Source organism: Lissotriton helveticus, chromosome 7, assembly GCF_964261635.1.
Source record: "Lissotriton helveticus chromosome 7, aLisHel1.1, whole genome shotgun sequence".
NCBI classification, from domain to species: domain Eukaryota; kingdom Metazoa; phylum Chordata; class Amphibia; order Caudata; family Salamandridae; genus Lissotriton; species Lissotriton helveticus.
The window spans coordinates 1,798,933,434-1,798,949,389 of record NC_136068.1 but is presented as its reverse complement, the minus strand read 5'-3'; the positions used below and the strand labels follow the sequence as shown (position 1 = coordinate 1,798,949,389).

At 48.6% G+C, this 15,956-nt stretch overlaps 1 protein-coding gene across 6 annotated transcripts in view; it reads left to right on the top strand.

Moving 5' to 3' along the window:
- LOC144770775 (phospholipase A2 inhibitor and Ly6/PLAUR domain-containing protein-like) overlaps window positions 1-15,956 on the top strand; it is a 1,602,193-nt gene that overhangs the window by 70,579 nt on the left and 1,515,658 nt on the right. For all 6 annotated transcript variants that reach the window (XR_013599021.1, XR_013599024.1, XR_013599023.1 and 3 more), the window contains exon 2: window positions 11,490-11,618. Coding sequence is in view for 2 of the 6 variants with exons in the window: in XM_078655533.1 (XP_078511659.1) it covers window positions 11,567-11,618 (52 nt within the window). In the remaining 4 variants the exon portion in view is untranslated. The remainder of the gene's footprint in view (window positions 1-11,489; window positions 11,619-15,956) is intronic.

The following is a 15,956-nucleotide window of genomic DNA, read 5'->3' as shown; positions in this document are numbered from 1 at the left end:
TCCTGTCCTCTCTCCGCTCCCAGCTCCACCTACTACTGCTATTTACCAACAACAACCACCCATATCACCACACTAATTTCCCTTCCACCCATCCATGCAACATCACCCACTACTCTTCTTGGGCCTACCACACACACAACGGAAAGTATCAGTATCAATAGGATAATGTCTGAACTCCTACAAATCAAAGAAGAACTCCACACTGTCAAAAAGATGATTGCTAGACAACCAACGCACGTCAGATCGGCGTACAAGGCTAGATCAAGTTATCCCCCTATTCACATCTCACACATTCCCAAGCACAATCGCCTCTCATGGAACTCCATCCCATCCCCCAACCTCCCTTCCCGCCCTATTCGGTGCACTAACCCATTCTCGGAGAAAGATATCTGCTCCCTCTTACTCTCCTATAAGCCCCATCACATCTCCCCTAGCACCACGACACACACGATTAAGGCTGTCACCTCTAATCCACACAGACCCGCGACTCACAACAATAGAGGAATCAGTGATAATAACCTTAGAAGAATCACACTCACACCTGATCCCACACCTTCTCTCACAACACCCCTTCTCAAATGCACCCTCCTGAACTGTAGATCGGCCGCTAGAGAAGCAGTAGATGTCGCCGACCTCATCATCTCTCATGAGCTGGACCTGATTGTGCTAACAGAGACATGGCTTACTGAATCCTCCTCACCCCTTCTGGACATTTTGGTACCACCTAACTATGACATCATCAGACTTGACAGAAGTGAAAAAGTTGGGGGAGGAATAGCATGCATACACAGGAGCAACTTATCAGTAAACAGAGCCATATCCCCCACATTCTCCTCTTGTGAATACATGTGCATCGACATCACCAGTAATGGTACGCCAGTTTGCTCACTGCACATCATATATCATTCTCCGCGTGATAACCTTACTTTTACTGAACACTTCATGGATGTGATCACAACAACCATCGGACGTCAAAACACCCAAATATTCCTATGCAACTTCAATCTCCATTGGAATGACAACGATGATTCAACGGTCAACAGTCTCAAAAACTTCATCGACGCGCTTGACCTCACCCAAATCTGCAACAGCCCCACACACAAAAAAGGTGCAATCCTGGACTTAATAATTTCCCAAAACAATTCCATCCAGCTTGACTCAATCTTCCCCCGTGATTGGTCAGACCACCACATCATCACTTTCTTCATCAGGGAAACAGTGAAACTTAACGCAGCCCAATCTGCTAAACCAAAAATTTGGAAAAGAGACTTGAAAAAACTCAAGCCCATCACCTTGCCTATTCACTCACATAAACTACTCCTGCCTCCGGATGACCTCTCCTCCGTAAATGACCTCACCAATCATTATCTTAACACAATGACTACGGTTATCAATGAAGCCGCTCCTCTACAACTAAAGAGAGTTCCTTCTAAAAACTCCAAACCCTGGTTCAATGACCTGCTGAACGATGACAGACGCTCTCTTAGAACCTCAGAACATCTCTGGAGATCAGTCCCTTCTGCCAAACACCTGAAAACTCTAAGAAGGAAGAGAAAAGACTATTACAGAAAGATCAAAGGCACTAAAGCCAAATTTTTCTCTCACCAACTAGATCACGCAAGAAATAGACCCAAATTAATCAAATCACAATCTAGAGACAAACCTAAACAACTACAAGAGACCTCAGGCACCCAACCCACTTGTGAAGAATTCTCTGCTTTCTTTAACACCAAAACAGAAAACATCAAGAGGGATCTTCTCAATAACCTCACAGTCCTACTGTCTTACCCTCCTATAACAATACCTCCCTCTTCTCCAACTCCGCCACAACAAATAACCTCAAAACTCCAACTAAAAAATGATGCAGCCTGGTCTTCCTTCGACTCATACACTGAAGAAGCTGTAGGCAAGATTCTGAGCACCCTCAAGCCAGCCAATCATACCACCGATCCTCTCCCTGCTAACGCAGTTAAAGATCCAACCCCTCTGATCCTGCCGCTCTGGACCCGGATCATCAACAGCTCTCTACATCAAGGGTGCATCCCTGACGTCCTCAAAATAGGGCAAGTCACACCCATCCTAAAAAAAAACACAGCTGACCCGATGGATCTTAACAACTATCAACCTATTTCCAACAGCCCTACCCTAGCCAAACTCTTGGAAAAATGCGTCCTCCAACAATTGACAAAACATATTGACCTCTTCAACCTCCTTGACAATCACCAATCTGGCTTTAGAGCAGGGCATAGCACCGAAACAGCCATGACTCACATTATCGATGAGGCGCTACAAATACTCGACTAGATGGATCATGCCTACTCATCTTGCTAGATCTCTCCTCTGCCTTCGATACGGTCAAACATGAGAACCTGACTGAACTCCTGAACATCAGTATGGGTCTATCAGGGTCAGTGCTCAATTGGTTTACCTCCTTTCTTCATAACCGGACCCAAAAATTCAAGGTCAATAACTCCTCCAAACCAGTACCAGTAACTCTTGGAGTCCCACAAGGGTCCGCTCTATCTCCCACACTTTTCAATCTATTCATGGAACCTCTTACTGTCTTGTTGCAAGCATCCAATGTCCAATTTCACATGTACGCAGATGATACACAACTCTATCTGCAGATTCATACTCCTGAAGATGTCAAACTACTTAATCAAACACTGTTGAACACCCAAACATGGCTAACTGAGAACCATCTCAAGCTTAACGCACTCAAAACTGAATTCCTACTTATAGCTCCACCCTCCAAAACTCCCCTCCTCCAGGATTGGTTCAAACACCTCACGGCATTCAACATGCAACCAACAATCATTGACTCAGATAAATCTCTGGGTATCACCCTTGATGGCAACCTCAAAATGCATAAACACATTGCCAATGCAACAAAAGGAGCACATTTTCAGATTAATATTCTAAGGAAACTTAAACACTTCCTACCAAAAAACGACTTCAAGACGGCAGTTCAAGCTCTAGTTATCCCCAGGATCGAATACGGAAGTGTCTCTCTCTGCGGTCTCCCCAAAGCCACAACAGCACCTCTAAGAGCCACCATCAACGCTGCAGCCAGGCTCATCACGGGCTCAAAAAAAAGGTCCCACATCTTCCCCGACCTAAAAGCATTGAACTGGCTACCATGGGAAGCCGAATTCACCTAAAAATAGCATGCCTGACCCACAAAGCCATTCACCATAAAGCACCCAGATATCTCTCTCGGAAACTGTCTATCTCGGGAGGCAAGAGATCCACAAGAAGTGCGGAAAGCCTATTACTGAATTTATTATTATTACGAATTTTAATATAGCGCCTGGTTACCATTAGGCATCCCCGCGCTCATCCAGAGCAGAGCAACGTCATACCAGCACAAGAAATCAGGCAGGAAACAAGAAAGTTTTCAAGAGTTTACGAAACCGTAAGAAACTTGCTTCCGAGCGCAGGTACAGAGGGAGGGAATTCCACAGGGTAGCCACCCTTATGGAAAATCGTCTTCCGCCAGTTCTTTCTTTCCTCACCCTCATGACCTGCAGCAGGTGTTGGTGGTCAGAGCGGAGAGCACGAGGGGCCTTATAAGATTGGACCATATCTTCAAGGATAGGTGGACCTTTCCCCTGTAGAAGTTTATGGGCTATGCAAAGTGCCTTAAATTTGACCCTCTCTCTGACGGGGAGCCAGTGTAACGCCTTTAGTGCAGGGCGAGCAGACTGACGCCTAGGGAGATCCGTCAGGAGCCTGGCGGCCGCATTCTGCACTTGCTGAAACCACACAGATTTAATAAGGCGAAAACTTACAAACGCTCCTTCTCAGGGATGGCTCCTAGGATCTGGAACGCACTACCCCCTGAAACCAGACTTACCACATCTACTGCACTGTTCAAAAAGGAAGTAAAGGCGATTCTCATGGAAAAATTCAAATGAGCCTCACTGAAATTCACGACCTATATAGATGCAAACAGACAATCTACATGGCACTTTGGCTCTCTCGGCCCGCACCTTTCTCTATATCCCATTTAGCTCAACTTAGGATTCAGTTCTACCTCTCTTGTCTGTTTTATTTATACACACTATATCGACACATGTCTGTATTTCTGTACTGTGTACTTCTTTATTATGTTTTATATCTCTTACTGCTTGATATATACTGTTATTGTGTACTGTTGCTGTATAAATTTCATTGCTTGTAAAGCGCTCTGATATCCGCAAGGGTCTGGTTCGCGCTCTATAAAACTTTCTAAATAGATAAATAAATAAATAATGCAAGCTTCCTGTGTCATTAAATCTTCGAGTTATTGCATCACATTACCTCAATTGTGATAGGGTCACAGAAAAACGTAGAGTAATGCTGGAATGCATAGAAGATATACAGTTAAGAGGAAAAAAGTTCTGTTATCACTCAACATATCCAAAGTATTGTGTCTAGTATTGATTCCAGTTCAGGAGGCCGGGTCTGAAGTGATATATTCAGTTCTGGTAATCATTTGCAGAGTGATGCGTCCAATTTTGCAGGGCTTCCCTTCATTGTGCCCATTTCTGGGGTCCTCTTTTGGAATGATGTGCTGAGATCTGGAAGTTTCCGCTGCCAGATTGTGCTCAGTTCTGGTAGTTCCATATGGAGTGCCGTCCTCAATTCCCAAGAACACGTCTTCAGTGAGTGTGTCAAGGGCTGGAAGGCCAACTGAACCTTTGTGTCCAGTTCTGAAGGCCTCAACTGACTTTTGTGAATAGTTATGGAGGCCTCACCTGGACCCCAGAGACCAGCTCTGGAGGTCTCCTCAAGATTATTGTTTCCAGCTCTAGAGGTCACCTCTGACATATTGGGTTCAAATTTGGAAGCATCAGCTAGAAAATGATTTCAAGTTCAAGAAGTCGTATCTGAATGTTGTGGCCATTTTGGAGGCTTCCTCTAAAATATTGTATCTTGTTCTGGAGGCCACCCAAAAAGTATTGCCTCACACTGCCGTACGGCACACACTGCTGCACTCCACACACTGATGCACGCCTCACACTGATGCACGCCTCACACTGCTGCACGCCTCACACTGCTGCACGCCACACACTGCTGCACGCTACACACTGCTGCACGCCTCACACTGCTGCACGCCACACACTGCTACACGCCTCACACTGCTGCACGTCTCAAACTGCTAAATGCCTCACACTGCTGCACGCCTCACACTGCTGCATGCCTCATACACTGCTGCATCCCTCATACACTGCTGCACGCCACACACTGCTGCACGCCACATACTGCTGCACGCCTCACACTGCTGCACGCTGCACACTGCTTCACGCCACACACTGCTGCACGCCACACACTACTGCACGCCTCACACTGCTGAATGCCTCACACTTCTGCACGCCTCACACTGCTGCACGCCTCATACACTGCTGCACGCCACACACTGCTGCACGCCTCACACTGATGCACGCTGCACACTGCTGCAATACTCACACTGCCGCACGCCTCACACTGCTGCATTACTCACACTGCTGCATTACTCACACTGCTGCATGCTGCACACTGCTGCACGTCATACACTGCTGCATGCCACACACTGCTGCACGCCTCACACTGCTGCACGCCTCACACTGCTGCACGCCTCACACTGCTGCATTACTCACACTGCTGCATGCTGCACACTGCTGCACGCCTCACACTGCTGCATGCCTCACACTGCTGCATTACTCACACTGCTGCACGCTGCACACTGCTGCACGCCTCAACATTGCTGCACGCCTCACACTGCTGCATGCCTCATACACTGCTGCACACCTCATACACTGCTGCACGCCTCACACTGCTGCACGCTGTACACAGCTGCAATGCTCACACTGCTGCATGCTGCACACTGCCGCACGCCTCACACTGCTGCATTACTCACACTCCTGCATGCTGCACACTGCTGCATGCTGCACACTGCTGCACGCCACACACTGCTGCACGCCACACACTGCTGCACACCTCACACTGCTGCATGCCTCACACTGCTGCACGCCTCACACTGCTGCACTCCTCACACTGCTGCATTACTCACACTGCCGCACACTGCTGCACGCCTCACACTGCTGCACGCCTCACAGTGCTGCACTCCTCATACACTGCTGCATGACTCACACTGCTGCACGCTGCACACTGCTGCAATACTCACACTGCTGCATGCTGCACACTGCTGCATGCCTCACACTGCTGCATTACTCACACTGCTGCACGCCACACACTGCTGCACACCACACACTGCTGCACGCCACACACTGCTGCACGCTTCACACTGCTGCACGCCACACACTGCTGCACGCTTCACACTGCTGCATGCCTCACACTGTTGCATGCCTCCGCCTGCTGCATTATTCACACTGCTGCATGCTGCACACTGCACACTGTTGCACTCCTCACACTGCTGCATGCCTCACACTGCTGCATTACTCACACTGCTGCACGCTGCACACTGCTGCATGCCTCACACTGCTGCACGCCTCATACACTGCTGCACGCCACACACTATTGCACGCCTCACACTGCTGCACGCCTCACACTGCTGCACGCCTACCACTGCTGCATGCCTCAGACACTACTGCAGGCCTCATACACTGCTGCACGCCTCACACTGCACACTGCTGCATGACACACTGCTGCATGCCTCACACTGCTGCATGCTGCACACTGCCGCACGCCTCACACTGCCGCATTACTCACACTGCTACATACTGTTCACTGCTGCACGCCACACACTGCTGCACACCACACACTGCTGCACGCCTCACACTGCTGCGCACCTCACACTGCTGCACGCCTCACACTTCTGCACGCTGCACACTGCTGCATGCCTCACACTGCTGCATGCCTAACACTGCTGCATGCTGCACACTGCTGCACGACACACTGCTGCATGCCTCACACTGCTGCATGCCACACACTGCTGCACTCCTCACACTGCTGCACGCCTCACACTACTGCACGCCTCACACTGCTGCACGCCTCACACCGCCACATCACTCTAGGACACCACCACATCACTCTGGGACACCACCACATCACTCTGGGACACCACCACATCACTCAGGGGCACCACCACATCACTCAGGGGCACCACCACATCACTCTGGGACACCACCACATCACTCTGGGACACCACCACATCACTCTGGGACACCGCCACATCACTCTGGGACACCACCACATCACTCTGGGACACCACCACATCACTCTGGGACACCACCACATCACTCTGGGACACCATCACTCTGGGACACCACCACATCTCTCACAGACACCACCACATCACTCACAGACACCACCACATCAGTCACAGATGCCACCACATCTCTCCCGGACACCACCACATAACTCAGAGACACCACCACATCACTCTATGACACCGCCACATCACTCTAGGACACCACCACATCACTCAGGGGCACCACTAAGGGGCACCACCACATCACTCTAGGACAACACCACATCACTCTAGGACACCACCACATCACTCTAGGACACAACCACATCACTCAGGGGCACCACTTAGGAGCACCACCACATCAGTCAGGGACACTACCACATCACTCAGGGACACCACCACATCACTCTTGGACACCACCACATCACTCTAGGACACCACCACATCACTCAGGGACACCGCCACGTCACTCAGGGGCACCACTCAGGGGTACGACCACATCACTCTGGGACTTGACCACATCACTCTGGGACACCACCACATCACTCAGGAACACTACCACATCACTCAGGACACCACCACATCACTCTAGGACACGGCCACATCACTCTAGGACACCACCACATCACTCAGGGACACCACTCAGGGGCACCACCTCATCACTCTGGGACACCACCACATCACTCTGGGACACCACCACATCACTCTGGGACACCACCACATCATTCTGGAACACCACCACATCACTCTGGCACACCACCACATCACTCTGGGACACCACCACATCACTCAGGGGCACCACTCAGGGGCACGACCACATCACCCTGGGACACCACCACATCACTCTGGGACACCCCCCATATCACTCTGGGACACCACCACATCACTCTGGGACACCACCACATCACTCAGGAACACCACCACATCACTCAGGGGCACCACTCAGGGGCACCACCACATCACTCTGTTATACCACCACATCACTCTAGGACACCACCACATCACTCAGGGACACCACCACTTCACTCAGGAACGCCACCACATCACTCTGGGATACTACCACATCACTCAGGGACACCACAACATCACTCTGGGACACCACCACATCACTCTGGGACACCACCACATCACTCAAGGACACCACCACATCACTCTAGGACACCACCACATCACTCAGGGGCACCACTCAGGGGCACGACCACATCACTCTGGGACACAACCACATCACTCTGGGACACCACCACATCACTCAGGAACACCACCACATCACTCAGGACACCACCACATCACTCTAGGAGACCACTACATCACTCTAGGACACCACCACATCACTCAGAGGCACCACTACATCACTCTGGGACACCACCACATCACTCAGGGACACCACCACAACACTCTGGAACACCACCACATCACTCTGTGACACCACCACATTACTCTGGGACACCACCACATCACTCAGGAACACCACCACATCACTCTAGGACACCACCACATCACTCAGGGGCACCACTCAGGGGCACGACCACATCACTCTGGGGCACGACCACATCACTCTGGGACACCACCACATCACTCTGGGACACCACCACATCACTCCGGGACACCACCACATCACTCAGGACACCACCACATCACTCTAGGACACCACCACATCACTCAGGGGCACCACTCAGGGGCACCACCACACCACTCTGGACACCACCACATCATTCTGGAACACCACCACATCACTCTGGGACACCACCACATCACTCTGGGACACTACCACATTCCTCAGGGGCACCACTCAGGGGCACGGCCACATCACTCTGGGACACCACCACATCACTCGGGGACACCACCATATCACTCTGGGACACCACCACATCACTCTGGGACACCACCACATCACTCTGGGACACCACCACATCACTCAGGAACACCACCACATCACTCAGGGGCACCACTCAGGGGCACTACCACATCACTCTGGGACACCACCACATCACTCTGGGACACCACCACATCACTCTGGGACACCACCACATCACTCTGGGACACCACCACGTCACTCTGGGACACCACCACATCACTCTGGGACACCACCACATTACTCAGGGGCACCACTCGGGCACGGCCACATCACTCTGGGACACCACCACATCACTTTGGGACACCACCACATCACCACTCAGGAACACCACCACATCACTCGGGGACACCACCATATCACTCTGGGATACCACCACATCACTCTGGGACACCACCACATCACTCTGGGACACCACCACATCACTCAGGAACACCACCACATCACTCAGGGGCACCACTCAGGGGCACTACCACATCACTCTGGGACACCACCACATCACTCTGGGACACCACCACATCACTCTGGGACACCACCACATCACTCTGGAACACCACCACATCACTCTGGGACACCACCACATCACTCTGGGACACCACCACATTACTCAGGGGCACCACTCGGGCACGGCCACATCACTCTGGGACACCACCACATCACTCTGGGACACCACCACATCACCACTCAGGAACACCACCACATCACTCAGGGGCACCACTCAGGGGCACCACCACATCACTCTGGACACCACTACATCACTCTGGGACACCACCACATCATTCTGGAACACCACCACATCACTCTGGGACACCACCACATCACTTGGGGACACCACCACATCACTCTGGGACACCCCCACATCACTCTGGGACACCACCACATCACTCAGGGACAGCACCACGTCACTCAGGGACACCACCACATCACTCAGGAACACCACCACATCACTCAGGGGCACCACTCAGGGACACCATCACTTCACACTGGGACACCACCACATCACTCTGGGACACCACCACATCACTCTGGAACACCACCACATCACTCTAGGACACCACCACATTACTCTGAGACACCACCACATTACTCTTGTACACCACCACATCACTCAGCCCAACCACATCATCACTCAGCACCACAACAGCATCACTCAGCACCACAAAAGCAATGTCCTTCCTTGCTACCAACAAGCATTGCCATAGCCAATAGGACTCGCATAAGGAAAGTGTAAGCTATTGGCTTTGTAAATAACAATGCTATTAATTTATATATTTTCAAAGCCAACACATATTAAAAAAAAAATGTCATTTACAATACCAATAGCTCACACTTTCCTAATGCGAGACCTATTGCATTGTAAATGCTTGTTCTAGTTTGTATGTCTCAAGGCAAGACATATGGCGTTGTCAATGTTTATTTGCTGTTTCTACAGTAAAATAACATCCTGGTGATTTCAGAGACATTTTGGTCTCCCTTCACTGCTTTTTAATGTTACTCTCAGAACCAGACTGAGAACGCAAACCAGCCCTGGCAATTAAGTTGGACCGTGTCCTGGGAATGGGGTAGATGCCGGTGGGAAACATGGCTGCTGCTTTTGTTACATGGGGCCGACATTGCAGCACTGCTACAAAACCGGTCCCCAGTTACAAAAACGGCCCCCATTGTTCCAAAACCAGCCCCCACCCTTCCAGCCCACGGGAAAACTTCTAGTGCCAGTTACGGCTAGTCCGACCCTGATTATAGTTAAAAATGTGCCCATGATATTGACCAAACTACATGTTTTGGATCACTGGCTGGGTAGTGATCATCAATCCTTTGGTATTCCAGTTCCTCTCAAACTAAAGGAACTTGCATGCTCCTGGAATCCCGGCTTGTATTATTCTAATGATCATACTTATGGAACTACGTTTTACTTTGTCATGAAGCAATCCATGAGAATGCATTTGTTTATTTGCTCTCTCTTTGCTTCCCCTCACTTGCCCCCATACTCACCCTCTCCTCCGTTGTTCACCTACCTCTACCTGTACCTCATTTTTGGGTGTCCAGCAGCTGCCATTTGTGCTTTTGCTGGCCTCAATTACTCCCTCCCCCCTCACCCATTTCCCATTCCTTAATTCCACCTTCTCCCCCCCAACCCTTATGGTCATTAAAAAATACTTTTACGTTTTGTTTTTGGAGGGTACTACATCTACTATTTGCTGCTGGGCCAGTTTGCCCACTAAGATTTTTTATTTTTTATTTACCAATCCAAGTCAGCAGCTGAGCTGGATCAGCTAAATTAGGCTTGAAGTGTAGTTAGCAGACATAAGTCCATCCACTCTGAATAGAGCTTTTAAGAACAACACATGTATAAAAGCTGAAAAACTGATGTTGCATTATAATTGTTTTAGTTGCAAATTAAATTGTGTAATTTCTTCAGATTAGTGTAGCTTCTTCTTATTTCTTTCTTCTGCTGTGTTTTAGTGAGCACAGGAATCATACCTTAAGGAACTCAATAATCAGAACATAACTGGAAACTTCCAGACGTTGGTTCAATCAGCATGAGGACTGCTTTTTCTGTAGCCTGCTTTCTGGCTTCTCTTCTTTTTGAAGGTAAAATCATATTCCTATTGCACATCTACTCAGTATGACAGTGTTTAATTGAAATAGTTAATGCATTGCTCATACACTGACAGTGCCGCAGATGTATTAAGTTGTCTGTGTTCTGAATATAGTGCACATGAAAAGTGCCAGATGGGGACCTCTTCTGAGTGTTGACAATAGAAGTTACCATTTGTTTACACTTCCTGTTATCCTAATGAAAAGTGCCAAAGAGTCTCCCAGAATGCACACTTATTAAATCCTTGCTTTTGATGCTAAGAATGTAACCACCGGTGCTGACTATAATAGCAGCTGTTAGTGTAATGGAATGTGTTGAAACTGGTTCTTTCTGGTTGGCTGAGGCTATGCCCAAGCTAGGCAGACCCTACCACTCCTGTGAGGGTTAGGTGATTTTACTCACTGTAAAACCTGCGCTCACCCTTGGGTAGCTTGGCATTGAGCAGTGAGACTTGTCACAGAGGTATTGTGTAAAGCATTGGCACAGCACTCTCACATAATAAATACACCATACACTGAGCGTCACAAAAGAGACTTCACATGTGGTGTAAGTAAATAAAGATTATATTCCACACAAACATTAATTAACACAATAGGAGCATCATGTATTTCTGAGCATATATCACACCTTGAATTTTTTTTATTTTTTTTGTCCTCATTTGCCAAACTCTCGTTCCATAGAAAGCGCCAACCACCTTTGTTAACATTTGGCACCGTATAGAAACCATATTCGCAGGCCAAGTTAACACTGTCAGAGGGGCGGGAGAAACTTTCAGGAATCTTTGCTCTGTCGAGGCATCTTACAACCTATTGGACCCACTTTAGCCACAAGCAGGTTCGAGCAGTGTGTCAGCTTAATCATCTGACTCGGAAAAAAACCCCCAAAAAACCCCGGTGAAACCCAATGGTTGATCTAAATGTGGAGAAGTGTGGCTCAATGGTTAGAGCGGCAGACCCTGATGCAGAGGTCTAGCCCGGGACCAGGGTTCAATTCCCTGCCTCGGCGGGTCTTGGGCTCAAAAATTCCAGGGACCTGATAATTCTCGCCTCGGTGCCTATTCCAATCATGGAGTCCCACTCTGCAACTCTGGGCAATAGCTTGCTTAATCTCCACAACGGCCCCCACAACGCTAAGGATGCCTGGCCTCCACCTTGGGGGTGCCCAGGAGTGGACACCTCACTGGGAAAGCCAGGATGGGTTCCACAGCGGTATTCGTACAAGCGCCTTGAGACCCTTGCGGGTGAGTAGGGAGCTATACAAGTATCAATTTACATTTACATTTAAATCCGCTGAAGCAACAGGTTCCAGAAAGTGAGGTTACGCTTACTACAGCACCTGGCCAGATCCACCATTGATATTTCATATAGAGACATTAACCAGCCTGCATGTGATGGTGCGTTTGGTTCAACCCAAAATTTGCAGATTTGTCGTCTCGCTAGGAGAATTGCGTAAAACAAGAAGGTCCTTGCAGGCCCTGTGATATTTTCGTCCAACCCAAAGATTATAAGGGACAGGGTGATAGGTATTGATTTTTTAAGGATCGAGTCTAGGGTGCCCTTTACTTCTTCCCCAAAAACTTTAATAGGCGGACAATCCAAAAACATATGAATGTCAGAGGCTGCAGGGAGGAGACACTTGTTACAGCACTTTCCAGATTGAAACTTAGATAACCTAAGTGGGGAAAGATATGCATGGTGTATCGTAAACAAGTGATTGCGCCTCAACCAAGCAGGCTTAACTGTTTTAAACAGGAGAGTGAACGATCTTGTCCATATATCTTCGCACTGGACCCCCATGACTTCTCCCATAGTTCTTCCGGGAGGGTAAATTCCCCATCTGCCTCTTCTAAAATTGTCCAGTACCAGAAGGCTACCTCTTTACCCCCCACTTGCCTCTCTACCAATTGTTGCTCTAAAGGGCTGCTCCTTCCAACTGGGGCCTTTTTCCTGATCAACTCTCGGGACCAGCTAAGAAGTTGTATGTATTTAAATTTGGATAATACCGGACCAACCCTCCCATATAATTCCTCCCACTTGACCAGTGATCCTTCTACTAGTAACTCCCCCCATTTTAGAATTCCTGCCTCCTTTATGGGAACCGCAAGCCTGTCCTTTAAGCACAACGAAAGCCCAGGGGAGTCCCAGATTGGGGCAAGGGCTGAATAATAAGCTAAACCTACTTTACTTTTAATTTGTGCCCAAGCCTTCGCCAAGGATTGCAGAATCTTCAACCTCACCTTCTTGAAGTACCTCTGATCTCCGAATTTAAATAGGAATCCATCTAATGGTAAATTCGCCCCAGTTAACATAGCCTTAAATATGCTCCCTTTTGCCGGGCCTGATGGAGTTTTCAACAACATCCTTGAATGGGACAGCAAGAATGCCCAAGCATAGTATTCTAGGTCTGGCAGTGCAAGTCCTCCCTTTTCCCTTCTCCTCCTTAGTTTCTTCCATGCCAGCCTGGTTGCCTTGTAGCACCAAATAAAGGAGTTTATTTCTTGCTGACATTTGTATAATTGTTTTGAGTCGAAGGCTACAGGAATGGAGTTGAAAAGAAACGTAAACTTGGGAAGAATAGACATTTTCACCAGGCTTATTTTCCCAAGAACAGTCAGAGGTAGGAAAGACCAGGATTTTAACAGCACCCTACATTCTCTAAATACCCTATCCAAGTTGGTCTGTGCCAAGATATTGATGTCCTGAGTGATCCTGATTCCCAAGTAGCGCATGGATGGAGTCGCTACAAGCTGTGGGTTGTTAATGTTCCAGGTCATAATCTCGGTTTTTCCCACGTTGATTTCATACCGCGAGACACGCCCAAACTCCTCCGCTCTTTTTACTACTACAGGAAAAGCTTGAAATGGATCGATTGTATACACCAGGATGTCATCCGCATAAAGTCCTACCCGTTTTTCCCAACCTCCGAATTCAAATGGGGGGATGTTATGTTCCTCTCTCAATATTTGCACGAAGGGTTCAATGTATAGATTGAACAATAGCGGGGGAAAAAGGGCACCCCTGCCTCGTACCCCTCATAATTTGAAAAGACTCAGTAAGGACGCCATTAACCAACAGTCTGGCTTTAGGGCCCCGATATAGAAGTTTTATGGTACGGCAAAACCTAGTTCCAAACTGAAATTTCCTCATCACTGCATCCAGATAGGGCCAGTTGACCCTGTCAAATGCTTTAGTAGAATCCAAGATCAAAGTAGCCAGGGAAAGTCCAAAAGCTGAGGCTATATCTATTGCACCTACCAAGTCATGCGTGAGTTCTGCCATCTGGCGCCCTCTTATAAATCCCTTCTGGTCTAGATGAATAATTGAGCTTATCTCCCTCCCAAGCCGTGCCGACAAAGTGGCAGTGAAGATATTATAATCGACGTTTAGGAGAGAGATAGGCCGATACGATCCGCAGTCGGTCGGGTCCTTACCAGGTTTGGGGATTAGAACAATAGTTGCCTCATTCCACCTCTCAGGAGTTTCCCCCCCCACTCACAAAGATGTCATTGAAAAGGGCAGTCAAGATTGGAGTGATCGCTGGACCCAGTACTTGGTAAAGCTCCCCAGGAAGGCCATCTGGTCCCGCAGCCTTCCCCCGCTTCAGATTGCTGATAACTGTGTTGACTTCATCTTCAGTTATTGCCTCATCCAGACTATTTCTCTGCTCTGATGAGAGGGTGGGCTGACTGACTGTATCTAGCCACAGATCCCTGGCCGTTTGGTTATCTACTATCTCCTCCTTATAGATATTCTGGAAAAATTCATGAAAAGTGCTTCCAATTCCTGGATTTGAGGTCCTAGATTTATTTTCCCCTTCCACTTTTATTTCTCTGATATATTTTTTGGCCTGGTCTGATTTGATTTTCCATGCCAAAACCTTACCTGCTGCTTCCCCATATTCAAATTGTGAGAGCTTATGTGCCTCCCACTTCTTAACCACCCTTTCCTGAAGTAAATTTTCCAGTATTGATTTTAATTCCGCCCTCCTCTCTTGGTCGACTAAAGATCCTGTAACGAAATCGTTCCCCCGATCCAAGACAGCTAGTTCCCTTTCTATACTTCTGGTCGCTTCTCTATAGACTTTTGCTCTATAAGAGGCGCGGTTGGTTATGCACCCTCTTAAATAAGCTTTAAAAGCTTCCCATACAGTCACAGTCTTAGCCGAGTTCACATCGATTCCCAAAAAGGAGGCTGACTCAGCCTTAAGAAAGTTTGTCTCCTCTTCTTCCAGCAAGATCGATCTATCGAAGGACCAGGAGGAGTGTTTTGATTGCTGAATAAGATTTAAGGTGAAAATGATTACTGAATGATCGGACAAGTGCGAGGGGAGGT